The 27010-nt window shown below is 39.2% G+C and overlaps 1 protein-coding gene across 13 annotated transcripts in view; it reads right to left on the minus strand.

The window, feature by feature from the left end:
• Positions 1-27010, minus strand: part of RXFP1 (relaxin family peptide receptor 1) — a 121976-nt gene that overhangs the window by 33084 nt on the left and 61882 nt on the right. For 6 of the 13 annotated variants that reach the window (XM_045464464.1, XM_045464524.1, XM_045464499.1 and 3 more), the window contains exons 4-6: positions 25481-25667; positions 13912-13983; positions 3213-3284 (exon numbers count right to left, since the gene is read on the minus strand). In XM_045464464.1, coding sequence (XP_045320420.1) covers positions 3213-3284; positions 13912-13983; positions 25481-25667 — 331 coding nt within the window. The remainder of the gene's footprint in view (positions 1-3212; positions 3285-13911; positions 13984-25480; positions 25668-27010) is intronic. The other 7 variants (XM_045464535.1, XM_045464548.1, XM_045464541.1 and 4 more) reach the window with 3 other exon arrangements.

The raw sequence follows: 27010 nt of genomic DNA on the forward strand, positions 1-27010 counted from the left end.
CCTTAAGCAGTTAACTCCTGAAAGCCTCAGTTTCCCCAACTCTAAAATGGAGATAATCTTAGTACCTACTTTATTGGGTTGTAACACGTCATAAGCATTCAGTACATATTATTTATGACACCTCTATTCATGCCTCCCATTCTTATATCCGTCTTCTTTTTCCCCTCTGCCTATGATTCATATGCAAGTTTTACTTCAAATTTCACTTCCACAGATATATGGACCACACTGTTGCTGCACTTTTCTCTACTCTTATAATTTGACAGCTTATAAAATTTCTCCCGCTGAGAGACTCCCCATTCCCACCATATTTGTCTTTTGCTTAGGGGTAACAGGAGATGATGCCCCATATTAGAGCCACTTCTCTCCTTGCCTTGTAGGTCTAGAACCCCATTTGGGCACAGGAAGGGTAAAGAATAGCTACAATACTTCCCCATGACCGCCTCAGGGGGCTCCTTTAAAAGCCAATAGCAATCCCCCAGGTAAAAGCATTTGATCCACCCCTGTACTCTATACTCATCTGTTTTTCCCAGTCCTCTTCATTTTCCCCAGCCATCCTTCATTGCTCCTGACCCCAAACGGTCACTTGTTTCAGTGAAACTTAACAGGAATTTTGGTCTGAACAACACGGTTTCAGATTTAATCGTTCTCTAATTGTTCTCTAATTGTTGTGTGTATATTGGCATAGTTTCCCACCCTAGATCATAAGCCTCTGGAGAGCAAGAGGCATGCCTTGCCCCAGTGGTATCAAAGCCCTTTACCTGAAATATTAAAGTGTAAACTGTTGGAAGGCAGCATGTCTGACTTATCTTTCGGTGCCACCTCCCCATGGTGTCTTGCTGAAAAATTTGCACATTGTAAGGACTAATGAATATTTACAGGTGAATGAAAAGGAGGAATCTAATGATTATCTATGAAAACCCAGAAGTATGTGACATCTTTAACATCTAAACAATAGTCCAGTGCTATGAATAACCATGGAAAGAGATGGGGAACTCTTTAAAATTTGTGGTACTACCCTTCACATCCATTGGATACTAAACCAAGACTGTAGTATCTTTCACACCCATTGAACATTAAACCAAGCAGACACTGCTTATAAGTTTTGAACAGATTTATGCGGGGTTGGAGAGAAAGATAGGAGCCTGATGGGAATGAATCTGATATTGACTTTGGGTGATTTGCCAAGACACAAAAGAGCAGGGATGGGATAGAAGGGAAGAGGACTTGGTAAAAGTGGTTACTGTTAGGACTCTGAGTCTCCAGGGCCATTCTTCCATTTTGCTAGTAAAATTATTAGACAGCTGTCTCTCAATCCTAAACCCTGATACCACAAACTAGGAATCTGACTGGAATGAGTTTCTTGGATTAGGATTAAAAAAAGTGGTGTAGGATAGAAAACAAGGCGACAGAAATAGAAATATAGGGAGTTGTTGATTTATGTGCCTTTTGGTTATATTTCCATACAGTTATTTCCTATAGGAGGTTAGGTTCAGATGCTGAAATGGAACATTTAGTAGACTATTTTATTTACTTATATATTTACTTAATTTTTTAAATTTTTTTAGAGAGAGGGAGAGAGAGAGTGCATGAGCAGGGGAGAGGGGCAGAGAGAGAGAGAGAGAGAATCCCAAGCAGGCTCCAGTCTGAGTGTGAAGCCTGATGTGGGGCTTGAGCCCATGACTCTGGGATCATGACCTGAGCTGAAATCAAGAGTTGGACACTCAAACGACTGAGCCATCCAGGCGCCCCAAGAAAACTAATTTTAAAAAGCTTTGCTTTTAACTACAATGAAATACGACTTCATATCCATTAGGATGGCTGTTTTAAAAAGACAAACAAATTCTTAAACAACAAAACCTCAGAAAACAAGAAGTGCTGGTGAAGACGTGAAGGGATTAGTCCCCTTGTATGTTGTTGGTGCAGATGCTGTGGAAAACGGTATGGTGGTTCCTCCAAAAGTTAAACCTGGAATTACCATGTGACTCATCAATTCCCCTCCTGGGTATATACCCCAAAGAATTGAAGGCAAAGACTCAAACAGATATTTATATACCAATGTTCACGGCAGCATTATTCATAACAGCCAAAAGACAAAAACAACCAAAAATGTTCACTGATGGGTGTGCATGGAAAAACAAATGGATGAACCTTGAAGACATCATGCTAAATGAAATAAGCCTGACACAAAAGGACAAATATTGTATGGTTCCACTTAGGGTAGTCATATTCAGAGATACAGAAAGTAGAATGGTGATTGCCAAGGGTCAGGGGAGGAGGAGTTACTGTTTGGTGGGTACAGAGTTTCGGCTTGGGAAGATGAAATGTTCTGGAGATGGATGGTGGTGATGTTTGCACAACAATGTGAATATACTCAATGCCACAGAACTTCACATTTAAAAATGGTTAAAATGATAAATTTTATGTTATATGTATTTATTTTATTTTATTTTTTCAACGTTTATTTATTTATTTATTTATTTTTTGGGACAGAGAGAGACAGAGCATGAACGGGGGAGGGGCAGAGAGAGAGGGAGACACAGAATCGGAAACAGGCTCCAGGCTCTGAGCCATCAGCCCAGAGCCCGACGCGGGGCTCGAACTCACGGACCGCGAGATCGTGACCTGGCTGAAGTCGGATGCTTAACCGACTGCGCCACCCAGGCGCCCCAATGTACTTAATCACAATAAAAAAGCTTTACTCTTTTAACCTTACAGCGCCGTATGTATTCATAAAAGCAGGAGTGGTGGAAAAAGAATTACTGGAAAAGTCTGGGTTTTTTCCTTCGAAGATTCTAATTATCATCAGCGTTTCTTATTTTGAATAAGTTCTAACGGCCATCATTCCTGTCACCATGGCCAGTATGTATTGAGTTCTATTTATGCGTCAGATGTAGTGCGCCTAATTCTTCCCAGGGATTTCCTCGTTTGTTTCTTACAACAATCCTGAGGAAGGTACTGTTATAATTTGTATCTTACACTAGAGGGAATCAATGCCTAGAAAGAAAAATAAATTGCTCAAGTTTATAGACCAAGGGAGTGGTGAATCAGGACTTAAGTGGAAGCCTGTTCAAGTCAGAATTCCATGCCCTCGACCATAGTGCCCTGCGTGCCCCTTCAACTGTTGTGGGCAGGAGGGCTACCATGGAGGGCGGTGGGTCAGCCTGACAGACCACAGTGGAATGGGCAAACTAATTGGCACTGGTACTTACAGTTTAGTAAGACTGTATAGTCCTCTGAAAGCATAGATGGATATGGATCTAATATTATTGTTTTGCAGGCACCTGTGAACATAATTATAAAAAAAACATAATGAAACAGAATTTCAGTTTTGCAAGATGTAAAGAGCTCTTTGGATGGGTGGTGGTGAGGGTGGCACAACAATATAAATGTACTTAATGGCTCTGAATGTAATTGGTTTAAGATGGTACATTTTACAGCATATGTATTTACCACAATAGACTTTTTTTTTTTAAATTAAAAAAGGTAAACATAACAAAATAGTGAAACTAGATATGTTATTTTGTTTGCTATTAAATTCGTGTATGATTAGGCTAGTTTTTATTTAGAAACTTAGTTGTAAAGATAAACATGTGATAGTTAAAATTTAATATTTGAACTTTCTTTTTTCTTTTTTGCTTTTCAAGTTTTTATTTAAATTCTAGTTAGTTAACATATAAAGTAAAATTGGTTCCAGGTGCAGAATTTAGTGATTCATCACTTACATATAACATCCAGTGCTCAGCACAACAAATGCCCTCCTTAATACCATCACCCATTTAGCCCATCCCCCACCCATCTCCCTCAATCAACCCTCAGTTTGCTCTCTATTGTTAAGAGTCTTCTATAGAGTGTTTCCCTCTCTCTTTTTTCCCTTCCCCTATGTTCATCTGTTTTGTTTCTTAAATTCCACATATAAGTGAAATCATATAGTATTTGTCTTTCTCTATTTCACTTAGCATAATACAGTCTAGTTCCATCCACATAGTTGCAAATGGCTAGATTTCATTCTTTTAGACGGCTGAGTAATATTCCATTGTATGTATATACCACATCTTTATCCGTTCATTATTGATGGACATTGGGCTCTTTCCATAGTTTGGCAATTGTTGATAGTGCTGCTATAGACATTGCTGTGCATGTGACACTTCAAATCTGTATTTTTGTGTCTTTTGGGTAAGTAACTAGTAATGCAATTGCTGGGTTATTGGGTAGTTCTATTTTTAATTTTTTGAGGTGCCTCCATCCTGTTTTCCAGTGTGGCTGCACCAGTTTACATTCCCACCAATGGTGTAAGAGGGTTGGTTCCTCTTTCTCCACATCCTCACCAACATCTATTGTTTCCTCTGTTGTTAATTTTAGCCATTCTGACAGGTGTGAGGTGGTATCTCATCATGGTTTTCATTTCTATTTCCCTGATGACGAGTGATGTTGAACATCTTTTCATGTGTTTATTAGCCATCTGGATGCCTTCTTTTGACAAATGTCTATTTATGGCTTCTGCCCATTTATTAGCTGGATTATTATTATTATTATTATTATTATTATTATTTGAGTGTTGAATTTGAAAAGTTATTTATATATTTTGGATACTAGCCCATTATCAGATATGTCATTTGCAAATAACTTCTCCCACTCCATAGACTGCCTTCTAGTTTTGTTGATTGTTTCCTTCTCTGTGCCAAGAAGTCCCAATAGTTTATTTTTGCTTTTATTTCCCTTGGCTCTGGGGATATGTCTAGTAAGAAGTTGGTACAGCCAAGGTCAAAGATGTTGTTGCCTGTGTTCTCTAGGATTTTGATGGTTTCCTGGCTCCCATTTAGGTATTTTATCCATTTAGAATTTGTTTTTGTGTATGGTGTAAGAAAGTGGTCCAGTTTCATTATTCTACATGTCACTATCTAGTTTTCCCAAAACTATTTGTTGAAGAGATTGTATTTTTTCTATTGGATATTCTTTCCTGCTTTGTCAAAGATTTGTTGACCATATAGTTGTGGGTCCATTTCTGGGATTTCTATTCTGTTTCATTGGTCTATGTGTCTGTGTTTGTGTCAGTACCATACTGTCTTGATGACTATAGCTTTGTAACATAGCTTGAAGTCCAGAATCAGGATGCCTCCAGCTTTGCTTTTCTTTTTTCAGAATTGCCTTGGCTATTTGGAGTCTTTTGTGGTTCCGTACAAATTTTAGGATTGTTTATTCTGGCTCTGTCAAAAGTGCTGGTGGTATAGGGATTGCATTAAAAGTGTAGATTGCTCTGGGTAGTATAGACATTTTAACAATATTCTTCCAATCCATAAATATGAAATGTTTTTCCATTATTTGTGTTTTCAATTTCTTTCATAAGTGTCTATAGTTTTTAGAGTACAGGTCTTTTACCTCTTTGGTTAGGTTTATTCCTAGGTATCTTATGGTTTTTGGTACAATTGTAAATGGGATCGAGTCCTTGATTTCTCTTTCTACTGCTTTATTATTGGTGTATAGAAGTGCAACTGATTTCTGACATTGATTTTATATCCTGCAACATTGCTGAGTTCATGTATTCATTGTAGCGATTTTTTTTGGTGGAATCTTTCAGGTTTTTTTACATAGAGTAGCATGTTGTCTGTGAAGAGTTTAAAATTTCACTTCTTCCTTGAAGATTGGATCCCTTTTATTTCATTTTGTTGTCTGATTGCCGAGGCGAGGACTTCCAGTACTATGCTGAACAACAGTGGTGAAAGTAGACATCTCTGTCATGTTCCTGACCTTAGGGGGAAAGCTTTTAGTTTTTCCCCATTAAGGATGATATTAGCTGTGGGTCTTTCATGTATGGGCTTTATTATGTTGAGGTATGTTCCTTTTATCCTTACTTTATTGAGGGTTTTTATCAAGAAAGGATACTTTATGTTGTCAGATGCCTTTTCTGCATCAATTGAGAGGATCAAATGGTTTTATCCTTTCTTTTATTAATGTGGTGTACCACATTGATTGATTTGCAAATATTGAACAACCCCTGCATCCCAGGAATAAATTCCAGTTGATGGTGGTGAATAATTCTTTTGATGTACTGTTGAATTTGATTTGTTAGTATCTTGTTGAGAATTTTTGCATCCATGTTCACCAGGGATATTGGCCTGTAATTCTCCTTTTCAGTGGGGTCTTTGGTTTTGGAATCAAGATAATTCTGGCCTTGTAGAATGAGTTTGGAAGTTTTCCTTCCAATTTTTTTTTTTTTGGAATAATTTGAGAAGAATAAGTATTAACTCTTCTTTAAATTTCTGATAGAAGGGGCGCCTGGGTGGCGCAGTCGGTTGAGCGTCCGACTTCAACCAGGTCACGATCTCGTGGTCCGTGAGTTCGAGCCCCGCGTCGGGCTCTGGGCTGATGGCTCAGAGCCTGGAGCCTGTTTCCGATTCTGTGTCTCCCTCTCTCTCTGCACCTCCCCCGTTCATGCTCTGTCTCTCTCTGTCCCAAAAATAAATAAACGTTGAAAAAAAAAAATTAAAAAAAAAAATTTCTGATAGAATTCCTCTGGGAAGCCATCTGGCCCTGGGCTTATTTTGTGGGGAGATTTTGATTATTAATTCAATTTCTTTGCTGGTTATGGGACTGTTCAAATTTTCTATTTTTTTCCAATTTCAGTTTTGGTAATTTGTATGTTTCTAGCAATTTGTCCATTTCTTTCAGATTGCCCAGTTTGTTGGCATATAATTTTCATAATATTCTCTTACAGTTGTTTGTATTTCCATGGTGTTGGTTGTGATCTCCCCTCTTTCATTCATGATTTTATTTGTTTGGGTCCTCTCTCTCTTCTTTTTGATAAGTCTGGCTACAGGTTTGTGAATTTAATTAATTCTTTCAAAGAACCAGCTCTTAATTTTGTTGATCTGTTCTACTGGGTTTTTGTTTCTGTATTGTTTATTTCTGCTCTAATCTTTATTATTTTCCTTCTTCTGTTTTTAGACTTTAGTTGCTGTTCTTTTTCTAGATCCTTTGTGTAAGGTTAGGTTGTGTATTTGAGACTTTTCTTGTTTCTTGGGTAGGTATTTATTAGTATATACTTACGTCTTGGAATTGCCTTTGCTGTATCCAAAAGGTTTGGACTGTCGTGTTTTCATTTTCATTTGCCCCATATATATGTTTTTTATGTCTTCTTTAATTTCCTGGTAGACCTATTCATTCTTTAATAGGATGTGACTTCAAGTTTCATTGTGTGGTGGTCAGAAAATTTGCATGGTATGATCTCAATCCTTTTGTACTTGTTGAGGCCTGGTTTGTGACCCAGTATGTGACTTATTGTGGTGAATGTTCTGTGTGCACTTGAAAAGAATATATATTCTGTTGCTTTAGGATGAAATGTTCTGAATATATCTGTTAAGTCCATCTGGCTCAGTGTTTCCTTCAAAGCCACTGTTTCCTTGTTGATTTTATGCTTAGACCATCTGTCCATTGTTGTAAGTGTGGGTTTAAAGCCCCACTGTTATTGTATTATTATCAGTGAGTTTATGTTTTTGATTAATTGATTTATGTATTTGGGTGCTTTCAATATGGGGGCATAAATATTTACAATTGTTAGATCTTGATGGGTAGACCCCCTTTATTATGATGTATTACCCTTCTTCATCTCTTGTTACAGTCTTTGGTTTAAAATCTAGTTTGTCCAGGGGCGCCTGGGTGGCTCAGTCTGTTTAGCTTCCGACTTTGGCTCAGGTCATGATCTCATGGTTTGTGAGTTTGAGCCCTGCGTCGGGATCTGTGCTGACAGCTCAGAGCCTGGAGCCTGTTTCAGATTCTGTGTCCCCACCCCCCACCCCCCCGCCCCACCCCTGCTTGTGCTCTGTCTCTCTCTGTCTTTCAAAAATGAATAAACATTAAAAAAAAATTAAAATCTAGTTTGTCCAGGGGCACCTGGGTACCTCACTCAGTTAAGTGTCTGACTTCGACTCAGGTCATGAACCCATGGATCGTGAGTTTGAGCCCTGCGTTGAGCTCTGTGTTGACAGCTCAGAGCCTGGAGCCTGTTTTGGATTCTGTATCTCCCTCTCTCTTTACCCGTCCCCTGCTTGTGCTCTGTTTCTGTCTCTCAAAAATAGACACATGTTAAAAATTAAAAAAAAAAATCTAGTTTGTCTGATATAAGTATGGCTACTCTGGCTTTCTTTTGATGTCCATTAGCATGATATATGGTTCTCCATCCCTTGAATTTTAATCTGGAAGTGGCTTTAGGTCTAAATGATTCTCTTGTAGGCAGCATATAGATGGGTCTTGTTTTCTTTATCCATTCTGGTACTCCATGTCTTTTTTTTAAATGTTATTCATTTTTGAGACAGTGCAAGTGGGGGAGGGGTAGAGAGAGGGGGACAGAGAATCTGAAGTGGGCTCTGTACTTACAGGCTGACAGCAGTGAGCCTGATGTGGGTGGGGCTCAATCTCACAAACTGTGAGATCATGACCTGAGCCAAAGTTGGACACTGAACCACCCTGGTGCCCCTACTCTATACCTTTTGATTGGAAATTTTAGTCCATTTACATTCAGAGTGATTACTGTTAGATACGAATTTAGTGCCATTGTAATACCTGTAAAGTTGGTGTTTCTGGTGATGTTCTCTGTTTCTTTCTAGTCTTTGTTGCTTTTGATCTTTTTTTCCCCATCAAAGAGTCCCCTTTAATGTTTCTTGCAGGGCTGGTTTAGTGGTTGTACTCTTTTAGTGTTTGTTTGTCTGGGAAATTCTTTATCTCTCCTTATATTCTGTATTACAGCCTTGCTGGATAATGTATTTTTGGCTGCATATTTTTCCCATCCAGTACATTGAAAAATCATGCCACTCCCTTCTGACCTGCCAAGTTTCTGTAGATAGATCTGCTGTAAACTTGATGTGTCTTCCCTTATAAGTTAAGGACTTTTTTCTCTTGCTGCTTTCCAGATTCTGTCCTTGTTTGTGTATAGTTAGTTTGACTATAATATGTCTTAGTGATGGCTGGCTTTTGTTGATTTTGATGAGAGTTCTCTGTGCCTTTTGGATTTCAATGTCTATTTCCTTCCCCAGATTAGGGAAGTTTTCAGTTACAATTTGCTAAAACAAACCTTCTGCCCCCTCTTCCTTGCCTTCTTCTTCTGGGACCTCTATGACACTAATGTTATTATGCTTAATGGAATCATTGAGTTCCCTAAGTCTACATTTGTGATCCAATATCTTTTTTTTCCTCTTCGTGTCAGCCTCATTGTTTTCCATAATTTTATCTTCTATATCATGGATTCATTCCTCCATTTTATCCATCCTTGTTGTCACTACATCCAGTCAGTTTTGCATCTCGGTTATAACACTGTTTTTATTAGGCCTTACTAGTTTTTAGTTCTTTTATATCTGTGGTAAGGTTCTCCTGGTTTCTTCTATGCTTTTCTCAAGGCCAGCTAGTATACTCATGATTGTTGCTTTATATTCTGGTTCAGACATATTACTTATATCTGTTTCGATTAGATCCCTGCCCATTACATCTTCCAGTTTTTCTTTTTGGATGAAGTCGTCCATCTTGGACTTTGCCTAGACCTCTGTCTACTGTGTGTTAGGAAAACCTGTTTTGTTTCCTGCTTCTGAGAGTAATGGTTATATTAAGAAGAAGTCATACTGTCCACGGCCTGGTACTTCAGGACATTTTTTTGGTGTTATGTTCTGTGCTTTCTGCTATTGTGATTTGGCTGCTCTTTCTCTTAGATCAGTCCTCTGCAGAGTTTCTCCCTGCCTGCAATGTGGAGTATTTGGACCTGGTCCAGTGTTTGGCATGTTTTAACTAGAGATGTTTGGTCTGCTTGTTAGAAAAGGCTAGATCCTGGGGTGCCTGGGTGGCCCAGTTGGTTAAGCTTCCAACTTCAGCTCAGGTCATGATCTTGTAGTTCGTGAGTCTGAGCCCCGCATTGGGTTCTCTGCTGTCAGCCTGTCAGTGCAGAGCCCATTTCGGATCCTCTGTCCCCTCTCTCTGTCCCTCCCCCACTCATTCTCTCTCTTTCTCTCTCAAAAATAAATAAACATTAAAAAAAAAAAAAAAAGGCTAGATCCTATATCCCCCAGAGCTGAGGCTTTGCACACTCTATGATCAGTGGACTTGGTATTTGCAGGGGGGGTTGTGCTAGTCTTCTGGGGGAGAGGCCTGCTGAACTGGTTCTCAGGCAGACTTGCCTTTGTAAAGATGACCCTGCAGGACATATTGGGATGAGGCTTAGTGTAAGCTGGGGGTGCTGTGTTGCTCACAGAAATGCTGATGGGCAGAGGGAAAATGGCATCCCCCACTCTGTCATCTCTAGAGAGGGGAGTTCATGCCTGTTGCTGTTCAGGAAACCTTTACAGAAGAGCAGTCTCCTCTCTTGTGTCTCAGCCTTCTTCCATCAGAAACCCTGCATTCATCCTCTCTGTTTCCAAGCCGTCTATTCTTCTGGCAGCACAGTACTCCTGTGTTTTATCTCAGGCATGTGAGTGAGTTTCAAAGCTCCAAGTTCAGGGATGCAGTATAGCACAGACCCACGCTGATCCTCTGGAGGAGGGTCTTGCCACACTGTGGCTGGGGCTGTTTTTTCCCAGAAAAGCAGATGCACAACCGTGGGGGCTAGGAGTTTATGACAAAGCACACCCAAAAGCTGGCTTCTAGGTTAGCTACCTTCTGTAGGTGCCTCTGCTGCTATGCTAATTAATGGGAACATTCAATGATGCCCACCTTCTCTTTTGTCTCCTGAGAGGCAGTGCCGCCTCTCCCAAATGCACTCCAAGCAGAACTATTTCTCCCTGTGTGACCTAGGGGATCCTCAGAGTATGCTGTCTGCTCCTGGGCCTCTGCCCTCTTTCCCCATAGGAGCACCATTAAACCCACTAGGAATGACCGTGGTGATTTCACAAACTTCTAAAACTTTAAACTTTGAGCTCCACTACTTATAAAAACTTGTGATTGTCAGCCCCTCTCCTTTTCCGAGTCAATGGTTTTGGGGAAGAGTTTTTCTTGTGCAATCCCCTGTTCACTGCTCTCATGCTCTCTTTCTCTCTCTTTATCTCTCTGCTCTCTCCATGATCAGGGCTCCTACCCCTCTGCAGCCCCTGCAATTCTTTTCTCCCCCAAATCAACTCTCTGCAGCAACTAACTTCCATGATGCGGCTGTTTTTCTCCCTCTACTTGTGCAGTTTTGCTGTCTCAGTCCTCAGATCGATTTCTTGGGTGCTCAGAATGATTTGATATTTATCTGGCTGTGTTCGAGGGATGAGGCAAGCAGAGGGTCTTCCTACTGCTCCACCATTTAACTCCTCCCCTTGAATTTTCTATAAGTGAAACTTTAATGCACAGTAAGGCACTCACTCACTTATCAAACAGGCTCAGAAGTCAGACTTTTTAACATTTCCTGCTATAATGGAAATATAGGTGTTTAGTATAGTGCTGGCAAAAGTACAAAATGTGACACCTTTAAGGCCCCAAATCATATTCCATGTTAATCACAAATCTGCTAAGCAAGTCAGCTCCAATTTCATTAATTTGACACTCCAAGTCTTGCTTTAAAAAGTGTTTGAAGAAACTTATAAGAAGTATTTATGACAAAAGAAAAAAAAGGAATAAAAATAAAGGCTAGAAGAATATAAATTAGACTAGCATGTCAAGACAAGAATGTAGTTTTATATAATTAACTAGATTGGCCTGTGTTAATTGGAGGTCAAAGGAAACAGAGACCAGAGCACAAGAAATTGCACCAACTGCATCCTTGTAAAGCTTTGCATTTCTGCGTGCACTGGCCCCAGAATGTAGGGAATGACAAGGTAAGGCTTTGAGCCTGACTTCCTGTTCTGAGTATAGGCCATCGTTGTCCTTGAGGGTACTCTGAAGTTTATATATATATATATTAAAAAATATTAGGAGCAATAAGGAAGAAACCAATACGAACAAATTCTTAGTTAATTAGAAATTTTGACTAAAAAAGATCCTCTATTTCTGCAACATGCAAGAAAACCTAACTTTGTACGATGTTACACAATAAGTTATGTTAAACTATAAGTTTATTGTGCATATAACAATTTCACAGAACATGTTATGGTTCCAATCACATAATAGGGGATGCATCTTCCTCACTAATACACAGAGAAACTTTAGCATGTATTATTTGTTTCTAACTATTTTAATAATCTGCTAAGCAATAGACTGTATTGTGTGGAGGTTGAGCAAAGCTTATCTCTAATAACCAGGTAGAATTTTTTTTTTTTTGTAATTAGGCTATTTTGATCTATTAGGTATAACAAATTGGCTATTTGAGAATTAATTTGGGGCTCCTGGCTGCCTCAGTCAGTAGAGCATATGACTCTTGATCTTGGGGTTGTGGGTGTAAGGTTGGGTGTAGAGATTACTTAAAAATAAAATCTTTTTTTTTTTTTTAATTTTTTTTTTTCAACGTTTATTTATTTTTGGGACAGAGAGAGACAGAGCATGAACGGGGGAGGGGCAGAGAGAGAGAGGGAGACACAGAATCGGAAACAGGCTCCAGGCTCTGAGCCATCAGCCCAGAGCCCGACGCGGGGCTCGAACTCATGGACCGCGAGATCGTGACCTGGCTGAAGTCGGACGCTTAGCCGACTGCGCCACCCAGGCGCCCCTTAAAAATAAAATCTTAAAAAAATTATTAAAATGTTTACTATGGAAAAATGCTAAACTACCATTACATAAACCTGAATTTTGATTTTTAAATTTGAAGTCCTAATTCCTTTTAAACATGTGGACATAAGGTGGTGCTACAGATCAGAAAAATTCTTCATACTCCAAAAATCAGGAAATAGAATACAGAAGCATCCTCTTGAAGATTTTATATAATGCCTAATTTTGAAAAGCTCTTCTCTGCTGATTGCTGAACATCCAGAATAAAGTTTTGAAAGTAATTTTTATTGAAATTTTTATTTTTAAATATGAAACATACTTTTTTTTTCGGATTATCTGGGTTTTGAGTACATTTCATTTAATGAAGTAGATTAATATTTCTTCTGATTTTGCTTTATATTTTGTAATCTTAATTTTTTAAATGTTTATTTATTTATTTTTGAGAGAGAGTGTATACGGTGGGAGAAAGGCAGAGAGAGAGAGAATCTCAAGCAGGCTCTGCACTGTCAGCACAGAGTTTGATGTGGGGCTCAAACTCATGAACCCTGAGATCATGACCTGAGCTGAAATCATGAGTCAGACACTTACCCGATTGAGCCACCCACATGCCTCATATTTGTTATCTTAAAGAAGAATATACAGATATACATCTATGTGTGAGGTTTCTTCAGTATAAAACCAGAATCAAAAGCAACATAGGTATGAAAATGAAATGAAGAATTCTGAGATCTTTTCTAGATAGTGTGATTCATGAACAAGATATTTAAACCCAGCAGTTCAAGTATGATATGATTTAGTCACAAAGTTGGCCTAGATATTAGGTAAACATAACCCGGGCCATTATGGATTTTTGGAGTATGTATGAAAATGCTAAACTGATGGCAATCTAGCATGTCAGATACTACTTGAGGCCAAAAGAAAACTCAACCTACATGGCAGATGTGAAAATGGAATTAAGTCCCCCAGACAACATGCTCTGGGGTATCAAACCACCATGACTTGCTCTCTTAGTTGGAGACTGAATTTGCAAACATATGCAAGAAAGTTCTTCACGGTCTAGTGTGTGGCAGGAGAAGTCATAGCTCATATGCTCTAGTTTCTTTGGGAATAAGTATCTGAGGTTTTTCTAGAATGGCCTCTAGAACCTCTAAAAAAAAAGTTACCTGGTAGTCTTGAGCTAACAGCTAAATAATTTCCTGAAGAGGAATTAGACTTAAGCACCGGAACAGTGTTGGTCTTCACAGATGTAAGAAAAAACAGACATGCCAAAACAATGTTAGTGAATTAAATACTGGGGATTAAACTTTTTCTTACAGCTTCTGAAGGTGATGGTACTTCTTGAAGCCATCAGGAGGAAGCTTTCTTATTAAGTTCCGCTGAAGTGACCTGAAATAAATGTAAATTTATTAAAGTTTCTTAAAGTTTTTCTTCATTACTTTTAAACTACAAATAATACAATAAATTTAAAATAAAATAATTATAAGCTTTATTTACTTTGGTACCAGCTTTCAGGAAACATTTTATTTCATGACATTAACGTTCATATCCATAGTACCATTTGAATTGGATCTAACTGTTAATTTTGTGTTACTAAAGATATTTGTCTTTTCTTAAATTTAGGTTACAACATTGTAATTCTGGCAAAACACAAAAATAATTAAACTGGGAAAATAATTTTCAGTTACATTTTGCCTTTCTCTTTTTATTTAATAAACATTGGGTTTATAATCTCAATTTTGAAGTGACAATAAAAGTAGTGTTTTCTGGGGCGCCTGGGTGGCACAGTCGGTTAAGCGTCCAACTTCAGCCAGGTCACGATCTTGCGGTCCGTGAGTTCGAGCCCCGCGTCGGGCTCTGGGCTGATGGCTCAGAGCCTGGAGCCTGTTTCCGATTCTGTGTCTCCCTCTCTCTCTGCCCCTCCCCCGTTCATGCTCTGTCTCTCTCTGTCCCCAAAATAAATAAACGTTGAAAAAAAAAAAAAAAAAGTAGTGTTTTCTGCAAAGCACATTCAAGTACGTAAGTAATTTTATATTCTTCAATATTTCATTGCTCACATCCCACTTTATTTTTTGCTTTTTTGTGTTGTGTTGTTTTATTTCTACTTCCTTTTAAAATTAGTTATGAAGGAAACTGTCAGTTGGGAAGTACAATTGAGCTGTCTTTATTCAATAAGTGATTTTATTTGTTTCTAGTAAATTGTATAGAAAGTTTTCCCCTTGTATCATAATTTGATATGCAGCTTGACACAAATCAGGTCCACATAATTGTGGCTGTATTGGGATGGACCTAAACCTTTAATCTGTTAAGGAAAAGCAATGTAAGGTAGTAGGAACAAAATTAAAGAAGCAAAAAAGCAAACCAAACAGGGCAAAATGCAAATCATTACAGCTGGAGTCCCTTGCACGAATCATGAATCATACATAATCATTCCTTGTCAGTGTCTTTAACTGTGAAAGCATGGATTTGGACTAGAGGAACTGTAATAATATGATGCAATTATTATTACTATCTTTATATAATACAATGGAACAGACGATTGTCTGGAGGTTAACCACTGTGGGATGAACCCTTGGAGATATTTGATCCGCATAAAGGACTCGAGTTATAACAGTCTTGTATAGTAGGCACCACCAATGTTAGTTGTTATGTTGGTTTTGGACCAGTGTTGCTTAAACTTGGTAATGAAATCTTCTTAAATAAAAATAGTTTCTCAGATTCCCCAGGACACATTTTTGGAATCTAATTTGAGAAATGCTATTCTAGAGTTTAGGAATGCAAGTATTTTCAATGGAGGTATTATTGCCCCAAGGTGTGAAAATTGGTTCTAAAGGAATGAAAAAAAAATTTAAAAAGTCTTACCTTTTTAAATGGATGAAGAACAGGTATACATAAACAGATATATAGTATTAAAATTTCACAGGAGGGGACAAACAGAAAAACAATGTCTAAAAAGGCTTGGGGGGGGCCGTAATGAAAAGAAAAAAAAATTAAGACACACTGTTCTAGAATATAAACACCAGTCACTTAGTAATTTTTTAATGAATGAGTGCCAAAGGTTGATTAACTATTAATCCTCTCTTGAAATCATTCTTAGCTGCCAGGCTATCACTAAATGTTCTTTCATTTCTTATGTTAGCTATTGAGAATCCCCTTCCTACTAATCATTCTCCCTTGGCTTGGGTCTTCAATTCTGCTTTACATCCTGTTTCAATGTTTGTGTTGTATACAAATAAACTGTTGAATATTTGGGTTTGATTTAAAAATATTGACAAAATCTTAGTGTGTTTTCAAAAATGTGCTCATTCATTCATGCATTCATTCATTTTCTCAACAAACATGTTAAATGCCTTCCATTTGCACTTTGGAAAATAACCAGTAATATCCCTGCTCTTCAGAGCTTATATTCTATTGGGGTGAAAAAGAACATATTTTATCTATAAATAGAGATTTTTCTTTGGAAAGTAACTTCAGTTTTTTTTTTTTTTATTATATGAAATTTATTGTCAAATTGGTTTCCATACAACACCCAGTGCTCATCCCAAAAGGTGCCCTCCTCAATACCCATCACCCACCCTCTCCTCCCTCCCACCCCCCATCAACCCTCAGTTTGTTCTCAGTTTTTAACAGTCTCCCATGCTTTGGCTCTCTCCCACTCTAACCTCTTTTTTTCTTTTTTCCTCCCCCATGGGTTCCTGCCAAGTTTCTCAGGATCCACATAAGAGTGAAACCATATGGTATCTGTCTTTCTCTGTATGGCTTATTTCACTTAGCATCACACTCTCCAGTTCCATCCACGTTGCTACAAAAGGCCATATTTCATTTTTTCTCATTGCCACATAGTATTCCATTGTGTATATAAACCACAATTTCTTTATCCATTCATCAGTTGATGGACATTTAGGCTCTTTCCATAATTTGGCTATTGTTGAGAGTGCTGCTATGAACATTGGGGTACAAGTGCCCCTATGCATCAGTACTCCTGTATCCCTTGGATAAATTCCTAGCAGTGCTATTGCTGGGTCATAGGGTAGGTCTATTTTTAATTTTCTGAGGAACCTCCACACTGCTTTCCAGAGCGGCTGCACCAATTTGCATTCCCACCAACAGTGCAAGAGGGTTCCTGTTTCTCCACATCCTCTCCAGCATCTAGAGTCTCCTGATTTGTTCATTTTGGCCACTCTGACTGGCGTGAGGTGATACCTGAGTGTGGTTTTGATTTGTATTTCCCCGATAAGGAGCGACGCTGAACATCTTTTCATGTGCCTGTTGGCCATCCAGATGTCTTCTTTAGAGAAGTGTCTATTCATGTTTTCTGCCCATTTCTTCACTGGGTTATTTGTTTTTCGGGTGTGGAGTTTGGTGAGCTCTTTATAGATTTTGGATACTAGCCCTTTGTCCGATATGTCATTTGCAAATATCTTTTCCCATTCCGTTGGTTGCCTTTTCGTTTTGTTGGTTGTTTCCTTTGCTGTGCAGAAGCTTTTTATCTTCATAAGGTCCCAGTAATTCACTTTTGCTTTTAATTCCCTTGCCTTTGGGGATGTGTCGAGTAAGAGATTGCTACGGCTGAGGTCAGAGAGGTCTTTTCCTGCTTTCTCCTCTAAGGTTTTGATGGTTTCCTGTCTCACATTCAGGTCCTTTATCCATTTTGAGTTTATTTTTGTGAATGGTGTGAGAAAGTGGTCTAGTTTCAACCTTCTGCATGTTGCTGTCCAGTTCTCCCAGCACCATTTGTTAAAGAGGCTGTCTTTTTTCCATTGGATGTTCTTTCCTGCTTTGTCAAAGATGAGTTGGCCATACGTTTGTGGGTCTAGTTCTGGGGTTTCTATTCTATTCCATTGGTCTATGTGTCTGTTTTTGTGCCAATACCATGCTGTCTTGATGATGACAGCTTTGTAGTAGAGGCTAAAGTCTGGGATTGTGATGCCTCCTGCTTTGGTCTTCTTCTTCAAAATTCCTTTGGCTATTCGGGGCCTTTTGTGGTTCCATATGAATTTTAGGATGGCTTGTTCTAGTTTCGAGAAGAATGCTGGTGCAATTTTGATTGGGATTGCATTGAATGTGTAGATAGCTTTGGGTAGTATTGACATTTTGACAATATTTATTCTTCCAATCCATGAGCAGGGAATGTCTTTCCATTTCTTTAAATCTTCTTCAATTTCCTTCATAAGCTTTCTATAGTTTTCAGCATACAGATCCTTTACATCTTTGGTTAGATTTATTCCTAGGTATTTTATGCTTCTTGGTGCAATTGTGAATGGGATCAGTTTCTTTATTTGTCTTTCTGTTGCTTCATTGTTAGTGTATAAGAATGCAACTGATTTCTGTACATTGATTTTGTATCCTGCAACTTTGCTGAATTCATGTATCAATTCTAGCAGACTTTTGGTGGAGTCTATCGGATTTTCCATGTATAATATCATGTCATCTGCAAAAAGCGAAAGCTTGATTTCATCCTTGCCAATTTTGATGCCTTTGATTTCCTTTTGTTGTCTGATTGCTGATGCTAGAACTTCCAGCACTATGTTAAACAACAGTGGTGAGAGTGGGCATCCCTGTCATGTTCCTGATCTCAGGGAAAAAGCTCTCAGTTTTTCCCCGTTGAGGATGATGTTAGCTGTGGGCTTTTCATAAATGGCTTTTATGAACTTTAAGTATGTTCCTTCTATCCCGACTTTCGCAAGGGTTTTTATTAAGAAAGGGTGCTGGATTTTGTCAAATGCCTTTTCTGCATCGATTGACAGGATCATATGGTTCTTCTTTTTTTTTTTTGTTAATGTGATGTATCACGTTGATTGATTTGCGAATGTTGAACCAGCCCTGCATCCCAGGAATGAATCCCACTTGATCATGGTGAATAATTCTTTTTATATGCCGTTGAATTCGATTTGCTAGTATCTTATTGAGAATTTTTGCATCCATATTCATCAGGGATATTGGCCGGTAGTTCTCTTTTTTTACTGGGTCTCTGTCTGGTTTAGGAATCAAAGTAATACTGGCTTCATAGAATGAGTCTGGAAGTTTTCCTTCCCTTTCTATTTCTTGGAGTAGCTTGAGAAGGATAGGTATTATCTCTGCTTTAAACGTCTGGTAGAACTCCCCTGGGAAGCCATCTGGTCCTGGACTCTTATTTGTTGGGAGATTTTTGATAACCGATTCAATTTCTTCGCTGGTTATGGGTCTGTTCAAGCTTTCTATTTCCTCCTGATTGAGTTTTGGAAGAGTGTGGGTGTTCAGGAATTTGTCCATTTCTTCCAGGTTGTCCAATTTGTTGGCATATAATTTTTCATAGTATTCCCTGATAATTGTTTGTATCTCTGAGGGATTGGTTGTAATAATTCCATTTTCATTCATGATTTTATCTATTTGGGTCATCTCCCTTTTCTTTTTGAGAAGCCTGGCTAGAGGTTTGTCAATTTTGTTTATTTTTTCAAAAAACCAACTCTTGGTTTCGTTGATCTGCTCTACAGTTTTTTTAGACTCTATATTGTTTATTTCTGCTCTGATCTTTATTATTTCTCTTCTTCTGCTGGGTTTGGGGTGTCTTTGCTGTTCTGCTTCTATTTCCTTTAGGTGTGCTGTTAGATTTTGTATTTGGGATTTTTCTTGTTTCTTGAGATAGGCCTGGATTGCAATGTATTTTCCTCTCAGGACTGCCTTCGCTGCGTCCCAAAGCGTTTGGATTGTTGTATTTTCATTTTCGTTTGTTTCCATATATTTTTTAATTTCTTCTCTAATTGCCTGGTTGACCCACTCATTCGTTAGTAGGGTGTTCTTTAACCTCCATACTTTTGGAGGTTTCCAGACTTTTTTCTGTGGTTGATTTCAAGCTTCATAGCATTGTGGTCTGAAAGTATGCATGGTATAATTTCAATTCTGGTAAACTTATGAAGGGCTGTTTTGTGACCCAGTATATGATCTATCTTGGAGAATGTTCCATGTGCACTCGAGAAGAAAGTATATTCTGTTGCTTTGGGATGCAGAGTTCTAAATATATCTGTCAAGTCCATCTGATCCAATGTCTCATTCAGGGCCCTTGTTTCTTTACTGACCGTGTGTCTAGATGATCTATCCATTTCTGTAAGTGGGGTGTTAAAGTCCCCTGCAATTACCACATTCTTATCAATAAGGTTGCTTATGTTTATGAGTAGTTGTTTTATATATTTGGGGGCTCCGGTATTCGGCGCATAGACATTTATAATTGTTAGCTCTTCCTGATGAATAGACCCTGTAACTATTATATAATGTCCTTCTTCATCTCTGGTTACAGCCTTTAATTTAAAGTCTAGTTTGTCTGATATAAGTATGGCTACTCCAGCTTTCTTTTGGCTTCCAGTAGCATGATAAATAGTTCTCCATCCCCTCACTCTCAATCTAAAGGTGTCCTCAGGTCTAAAATGAGTCTCTTGTAGACAGAAAATAGATGGGTCTTGTTTTTTTATCCATTCTGATACCCTATGTCTTTTGGTTGGCGCATTTAATCCATTTACATTCAGTGTTATTATAGAAAGATATGGGTTTAGAGTCATTGTGATGTCTGTATGTTTTATGCTTGTAGTGTTGTCTCTGGTACTTTGTCTCACAGGGTCCCCCTTAGGATCTCTTGTAGGGCTGGTTTAGTGATGACAAATTCCTTCAGTTTTTGTTTGTTTGGGAAGACCTTTATCTCTCCTTCTATTCTAAATGACAGACTTGCTGGATAAAGGATTCTCGGCTGCATATTTTTTCTGTCTAGCACACTGAAAATCTCGTGCCAATTCTTTCTGGCCTGCCAAGTTTCAAAAGAGAGATCAGTCACGAGTCTTATAGGTCTCCCTTTATATGTGAGGGCACGTTTACCCCTTGCTGCTTTCAGAATTTTCTCTTTATCCTTGTATTTTGCCAGTTTCACTATGATACGTCGTGCAGAAGATCGATTCAAGTTACGTCTGAAGGGAGTTCTCTGTGCCTCTTGGATTTCAATGCCTTTTTCCTTCCCCAGTTCAGGGAAGTTCTCAGCTATTATTTCTTCAAGTACCCCTTCAGCACCTTTCCCTCTCTCTTACTCCTCTGGGATACCAATTATGCGTATATTATTTCTTTTTAGTGTATCACTTAGTTCTCTAATTTTCCCCTCATACTCCTGGATTTTTTTATCTCTCTTTTTCTCAGCTTCCTCTTTTTCCATAACTTTATCTTCTAGTTCACCTATTCTCTCCTCTGCCTCTTCATTCCGAGCCGTGGTGGTTTCCATTTTGTTTTGCATTTCATTTAAAGCGTTTTTCAGCTCCTCATGACTGTTCCTTAGTCCCTTGATCTCTGTAGCAAGAGATTCTCTGCTGTCCTCTATACTGTTTTCAAGCCCAGCGATTAATTTTATGACTATTATTCTAAATTCACTTTCTGTTATATTATTTAAATCCTTTTTGATCAGCTCATTAGCTGTTGTTATTTCCTGGAGATTCTTCTGAGGGGAATTCTTCCGCTTAGTCATTTTGGATAGCCCCTGGCGTGGTGAGGACCTGCAGGGCACTTCCCCTGTGCTGTGGTGTATAACTGGAGTTGGTGGGCGGAGTCGCAGTCCGACCTGATGTCTGCCCCCGGCCCACCGCTGGGGCCACAGTCAGACTGGTGTGTGCCTTCTCTTCCCCTCTCCTAGGGGCGGGATTCACTGTGGGGTGGCCTGGCCCGTCTGGGCTACTTGCACACTGCCAGGCTTGTGATGCTGGGGATCTGGCGTATTAGCTGGGGTGGGTAGGCAAGGTGCACAGGGGCAGGAGGGGCAGGCTTAGCTCGCTTCTCCTTAGGTGATCCACTTCAGGAGGGGCCCTGTGGCAGCGGGAGGGAGTCAGATCCGCTGCCAGCGGTTTGGCTCCGCAGAAGCACATAGTTGGGTGTTTGCGCGGAGCGAGGAAGTTCCCTGGCAGGAACTGGTTCTCTTTGGGATTTTGGCTGGGGGATGGGCGGGGGAGATGGCGCTGGCGAGCGCCTTTGTTCCCCACCAAACTGAGCTCTGTCGTCCGGGGGCTCAGCAGCTCTCCCTCCCTTTGTCCTCCAGCCTTCCCGCTTTCCGAGCAGAGCTGTTAACTTATGACCTCCCAGACGCTAAGTCGCGCTTGCTGTCGGAACACAGTCCGTCAGGCCCCTCCGCTTTTGCAAGCCAGACTCCGGGGCTCTGCTTGGCCGGTGAGCCGCCCCTCCGCCCCGGCTCCCTCCCGCCAGTCCGTGGAGCGCGCACCGCCTTGCCGCCCTTCCTACCCTCTTCTGTGGGCCTCTCGTCTGCGCTTGGCTCCGGAGACTCCGTTCTGCTAATCCTCTGGCGGTTTTCTGGGTTATTTAGGCAGGTGTAGGTGGAATCTAAGTGATCAGCAGGACGCGCGGTGAGCCCAGCGTCCTCCTACACCGCCATCTTCCCTCCTCTCCAAGTAACTTCAGTTTTATAGCCCAAGGCTAAAAAGGCAATCAGCTTGTTTTGTTTTTATTATATATATTTTCTTATAATTTCAATTCAAAATCAGTGTTAAGAGCTTATTATACTCTATTGGGAACTTTGGAGGATATATAGAAAAACCATTTTGTAGGCCCCCATGGAGCTTATGGCATTTCCCTTTCTCTGATAGAGATTAGAACCCCAACCACTGTAGTACAAGGAAGAAATTTGATGTGCTTAAAGGAGACACAGGTGAGGTTCAATGAGAGAATAAAAGAGGAAGAGCTAATTCACCTGAGTGGGAAGGTTACTCTGGAGGAAAGGAAAGCTCATTTAAGGACTCCTAACTATGGTTTCTTAGGAAGTTGGTGTTTTGTTAAGAGTGCCTAGGATTTATAGGCTACTTCCTTCTAAGTGATGTCAAGTATTTTTACAAATAGTGTTCTCGATATTTTCATAATACCCTGTTGAAACGGAAAAAGGTAGGTGTTATTATTCTCACGGAATAGGACAAACTCCAAATTTTTTAATATAATAAATTCTTGAGTTTTGAAATGTAATATTCCAAGTTTGACTCTTCACAAAGTGAAGTGTGTGTGTGAAAGAGAGAAGCTACTTAGTTTAATTACTATTGTCAAAGCTAGCTGCAGTTTTGATAAAGAAAGCTCTTACAATCGATTATGTGGTTTAGTGGTTAAATTCCAGCATCTTATCATCAGCTCTCATGCAGTCAAAATTAATGTTTAGGAAGCTAGAACAATGCATAAATAATCATGTTTATCTGTTTGTCTCTTTTGCTCATTAGCATTTATGTGAAATGTCTTAAAAATCCCAACTTCAATAAATATATATACATTTTTAAATGTTTATTTATTTTTGAGAGGAAGAGAGAAGAGTGAGAGTGGGGGAGGGGCAGAGAGAGAGGGAGAGTCGGAATCTGAAGCAGCCCAGAGCCTGACACAGGGCTCGAACTCACAAACCCGAGAGATCATGATTTGAGCCGAACTTGGAAGCTTAACTGAGCCCCCCAGTACCCCCCCAACTTTAATAAATATTATCTGGATTATTGGTTTCTTTAAAACTTATATATGATTTAGTCCATTTCTGACATTTCCCTATGAGAGTTCCAATTCAAAATATGGAATGAACTTAGTAATAAAATTTGACATTTACTCTTTTTTTTTTTTATTTTTTTTTTTTTTAATTTTTTTTTTTTTTCAACGTTTATTTATTTTTTTGGGACAGAGAGAGACAGAGCATGAACGGGGGAGGGGCAGAGAAAGAGGGAGACACAGAATCAGAAACAGGCTCCAGGCTCTGAGCCATCAGCCCAGAGCCCGACGCGGGGCTCGAACTCACGGACCGCGAGATCGTGACCTGGCTGAAGTCGGACGCTTAACCGACTGCGCCACCCAGGCGCCCCTGACATTTACTCTTTTAATGTATTTGTTGTAAAGCCTAGTGTTCCTTTTCTCTATGAAATTGAATAAAGACTGGGGTGAGTATGATGCTGAGTCAGCTTTCTGCAGAAAAAAGTGGAAATGAGGAACTTGAATCAAGCTGCTCAATCCAAAGCACAAGAAAATGCATTTTTTTTCACAAAACAGAAAAGAAAGTGTTACAGACATAAACTCCTGAGCTTTATTTCTACATCTCCAAATGCCTGTTGAAAATTTCTGCTGAGTGACCTGTTAACCTCAAGTTGAAAAATCCATCTAAAATTGGAGTCCTAATCTTAGCCACTTACTGTCACCAAGTGTCTCCATTCTTGGATCACTCTATTTACTCAGGAGGGAAACTCTGAAATCATCTTGGACTCTTCCTTCTCTCTCGTTTTCCTGTAGTCAGTCATTCACAAGGAGCTGATCCCAGTTTTTCTTTTTTCTCTGTACCAAGGGTTAAAAACTGGTGGCCCACAGGACTGCACACACCTCTTTATGAACGTTTGTGTGAATGTATGTGTGAATGTATGTATTGAGCCAAAACAGTTTTTATTTAAATTTGAATCAGAATGCCTTTAGGTATTCTTTAGGGGTACACACTGTCTGGTTAGTCATTGCCTATCTTCTTCCATTCCTCCAGTTCTGTCCATCTCTTCCTTTCTTATGCAAAGTTTAGTTAAGTTGCAGAAGAACAGATTCAAATCTTACTTGTAGGAAAGTGAAAAATGGGACTGGCAGCATCAAGGTATTCTTTGATTTTCTGCTAATTTGATACAAGCAGTGGGGGTGATCAATGTTTTTCCTTGAAAATAGAATGCAATCATCATCAATTTTTATACCGAACAGGTCCAGTCATGACTTAAAGCATGGCAACTCTCCACGGAATCTCAGATTGTTATTTAATTCTAGTAAAATACTAAGACTAATTATCGAGAAAGAGTGAGGTGAGTTGGGGATAGGGTAGAATGCTTGCCTTAGTTCAGGTGGGATTATCACCTACCTTGGAAAATAAGTCTTTGTGGTTTCACCCGTTTGATATTCTTAGCTTATTACCAAGTTGAATAAACTCAGGTCACTATCAATTGAGTAAACCCTCCCAGATTCTGTTAATTTGATGGCACCACTATCCACAGGAACTCTGAACTCTAGCTCTCCCCACCTCTTATACTTCAAGCTTATGAGTTGCTGTGTTATGTGGTTTGGGTTGACAAAGGCAGGACTTACCCGTATCTGTAAATTTAAGAATTACTCCGATTTTGTCTTCATATACTCAAAAGTCAGAACCATAAGGCACTAAAACACTTGGGTGAGACAAAAAACTCAGCAAAAATATTGGATGAAAATATCTATCCTCCACTGATTGCTTTTGAAAAGTTTCAGCCAAATGTGTGTGACTGTGTTCCTAAAGTTTGTTGAATTGGAATTATTACTGGATCAACAAACCACTTATTGTGAAGATAATTTTCTTTTATATATATAAGTTTGAGTTACTTGGGAAAAAAAACAATAGCAACCTCTCTCAGTCAGATGTGATTCAGAAGAGTTAGATTTTAAATGTGAAGTTCTAGGAATATTTTATCCAGTTTTTGTCCCTTCTTTTCTTTTCTTTTTCTTTTTCCTTTTTTTTTTTTGCTTGTTTGTAGATAGGAATGTTTCTAACAAAGTCTAAAAGAACTCTTTCAATAAATGTCCATTCTTGTAATAAGAAAATTCTATATCATAGTTTAACTGGCAGTCTTTTCTCTTTACTTGCACATAAATGATGACATTTTTTGTTTAGGTAAAACGTGGAGACACTAAATACTTGATAGGATTATTATCAGGGACCAAATAAATTCATATATAGATGAATTTAGAGTAGGGCCTAGCATTTACTAAATGTAAAATAAATATCAGCAATCATTATAATTGATGGAGAACAATGATATCATCTTTGAATAAAAATGCATTAATAATAACAAGGCCTTAAGTATGATACAATTTTCCAGGTGCTATTCTGGCTGTCAGGTTGAAGCCATTCTTTTCTACTTACATTTTAGTCACATTTGAAGAAACTGATGGAACAGCTCGTAAATTGGTCTCATCACAGTCAACCTCTAAACCTCGGCAAAGACATGGCACGGGCACAGAACCGACCACTGAATAAGGAGGAAGTAGTAAAGAATGGGGATAGTGAGGGACCAGGAAGAGGAGGGTAATGAAAAGAAAGAAATGAAAAACTATGAGAAAATTATTTAGTACAAAAGTATGTCCTGTTTTACCTAAGCAATTTGGGCACTGCTTTAAATTAAGTTTACAAAGTTTGCTTTTAATTTAATGTTAAAACAATGCTAGAACACTAAGATGAGAAAACACATACAATTTACGAACCCAGGCATTTTTTGTTTTTTTAAATAGCAGACTACTCTTCTCCATTTGCTGCAAAAATGAATGAAGTCATCTGCTTTTACTCATACAAGGAGAGTGGTTATGTCCAGGGATCACATGACTGACAGTGTGTGATGGGCTTTAATGTCCATGTTAAAGCTGCTACTTAAGAATAAAGTATTTATCGGGAGGCCTGGGTGGAAGCTCAGTAAAGGTGAGCCTCGACGTCGACTCAGGTCATGATCTCACCGTTCATGAGTTTGAGCCCCCAATTGGGCTTGCTGCTGTCAGTGCAGAGCCTGTTTCAGATCCTCTGTCCCTCTCTCTTTCTGCCCCTCTCACTCATGCTTGCTCTCTCTCTCTCTCTCTCTCAAAAGTAAATAAAACATTAAAAAATAAAGTATTTATTAATAGCATAATCTAACCCTTAATGGAAGACTAAGTCATTTTTAACTAGCGAGAAAGAGGAGAACTAAACATGAATTATAGTGTTGGTAGAATTCTTTTTTTTTTTTCTGGAAAATTCAGGAGTTCTTTAAAGGATTTTTTTATGATCTTCTTTTGGATTGGATTACATAGGGATGTAAGGATGTCAAAAATGTCATTTATGGGAGTGAACTTTTAAAAAAAATTTATTTATTTATTTATTTATTTATTTAAAAATTTTTTTTTCAACGTTTATTTATTTTTGGGACAGAGAGAGACAGAGCATGAACGGGGGAGGGGCAGAGAGAGAGGGAGACACAGAATCGGAAACAGGCTCCAGGCTCCGAGCCATCAGCCCAGAGCCTGACGCGGGGCTCGAACTCCCGGACCGCGAGATCGTGACCTGGCTGAAGTCGGACGCTTAACCGACTGCGCCACCCAGGCGCCCCATAAAATGTTTTATTTATTTTTGAGAGAGAGAGCGCACAAGTGGAGGAGGGGCAGAGAGAGAAGGGAACAGAGGACCCAAAGTGGGCTGCATGCTGACATCACCAAGCCTGATGTGGGGTTTGAACCCACCAACGTTGAGATCATGACCTGAGCTGTGAAATCATGACCTGAGCCAAAGTTAGACATTGAGCCGACTGAGCCACCCAGGCCCCCTGGGAGTGAACTTTTTTAATGCATATCCAGCCATTCTATTCTCACTGCTGCCATTGGGAAGAGGAAGAGTTGAATGTATCCCTTTGGCCATCTTGTGGGGCTGTAG

This window comes from Leopardus geoffroyi, chromosome B1 (assembly GCF_018350155.1).
Source record: "Leopardus geoffroyi isolate Oge1 chromosome B1, O.geoffroyi_Oge1_pat1.0, whole genome shotgun sequence".
Taxonomy (NCBI): domain Eukaryota; kingdom Metazoa; phylum Chordata; class Mammalia; order Carnivora; family Felidae; genus Leopardus; species Leopardus geoffroyi.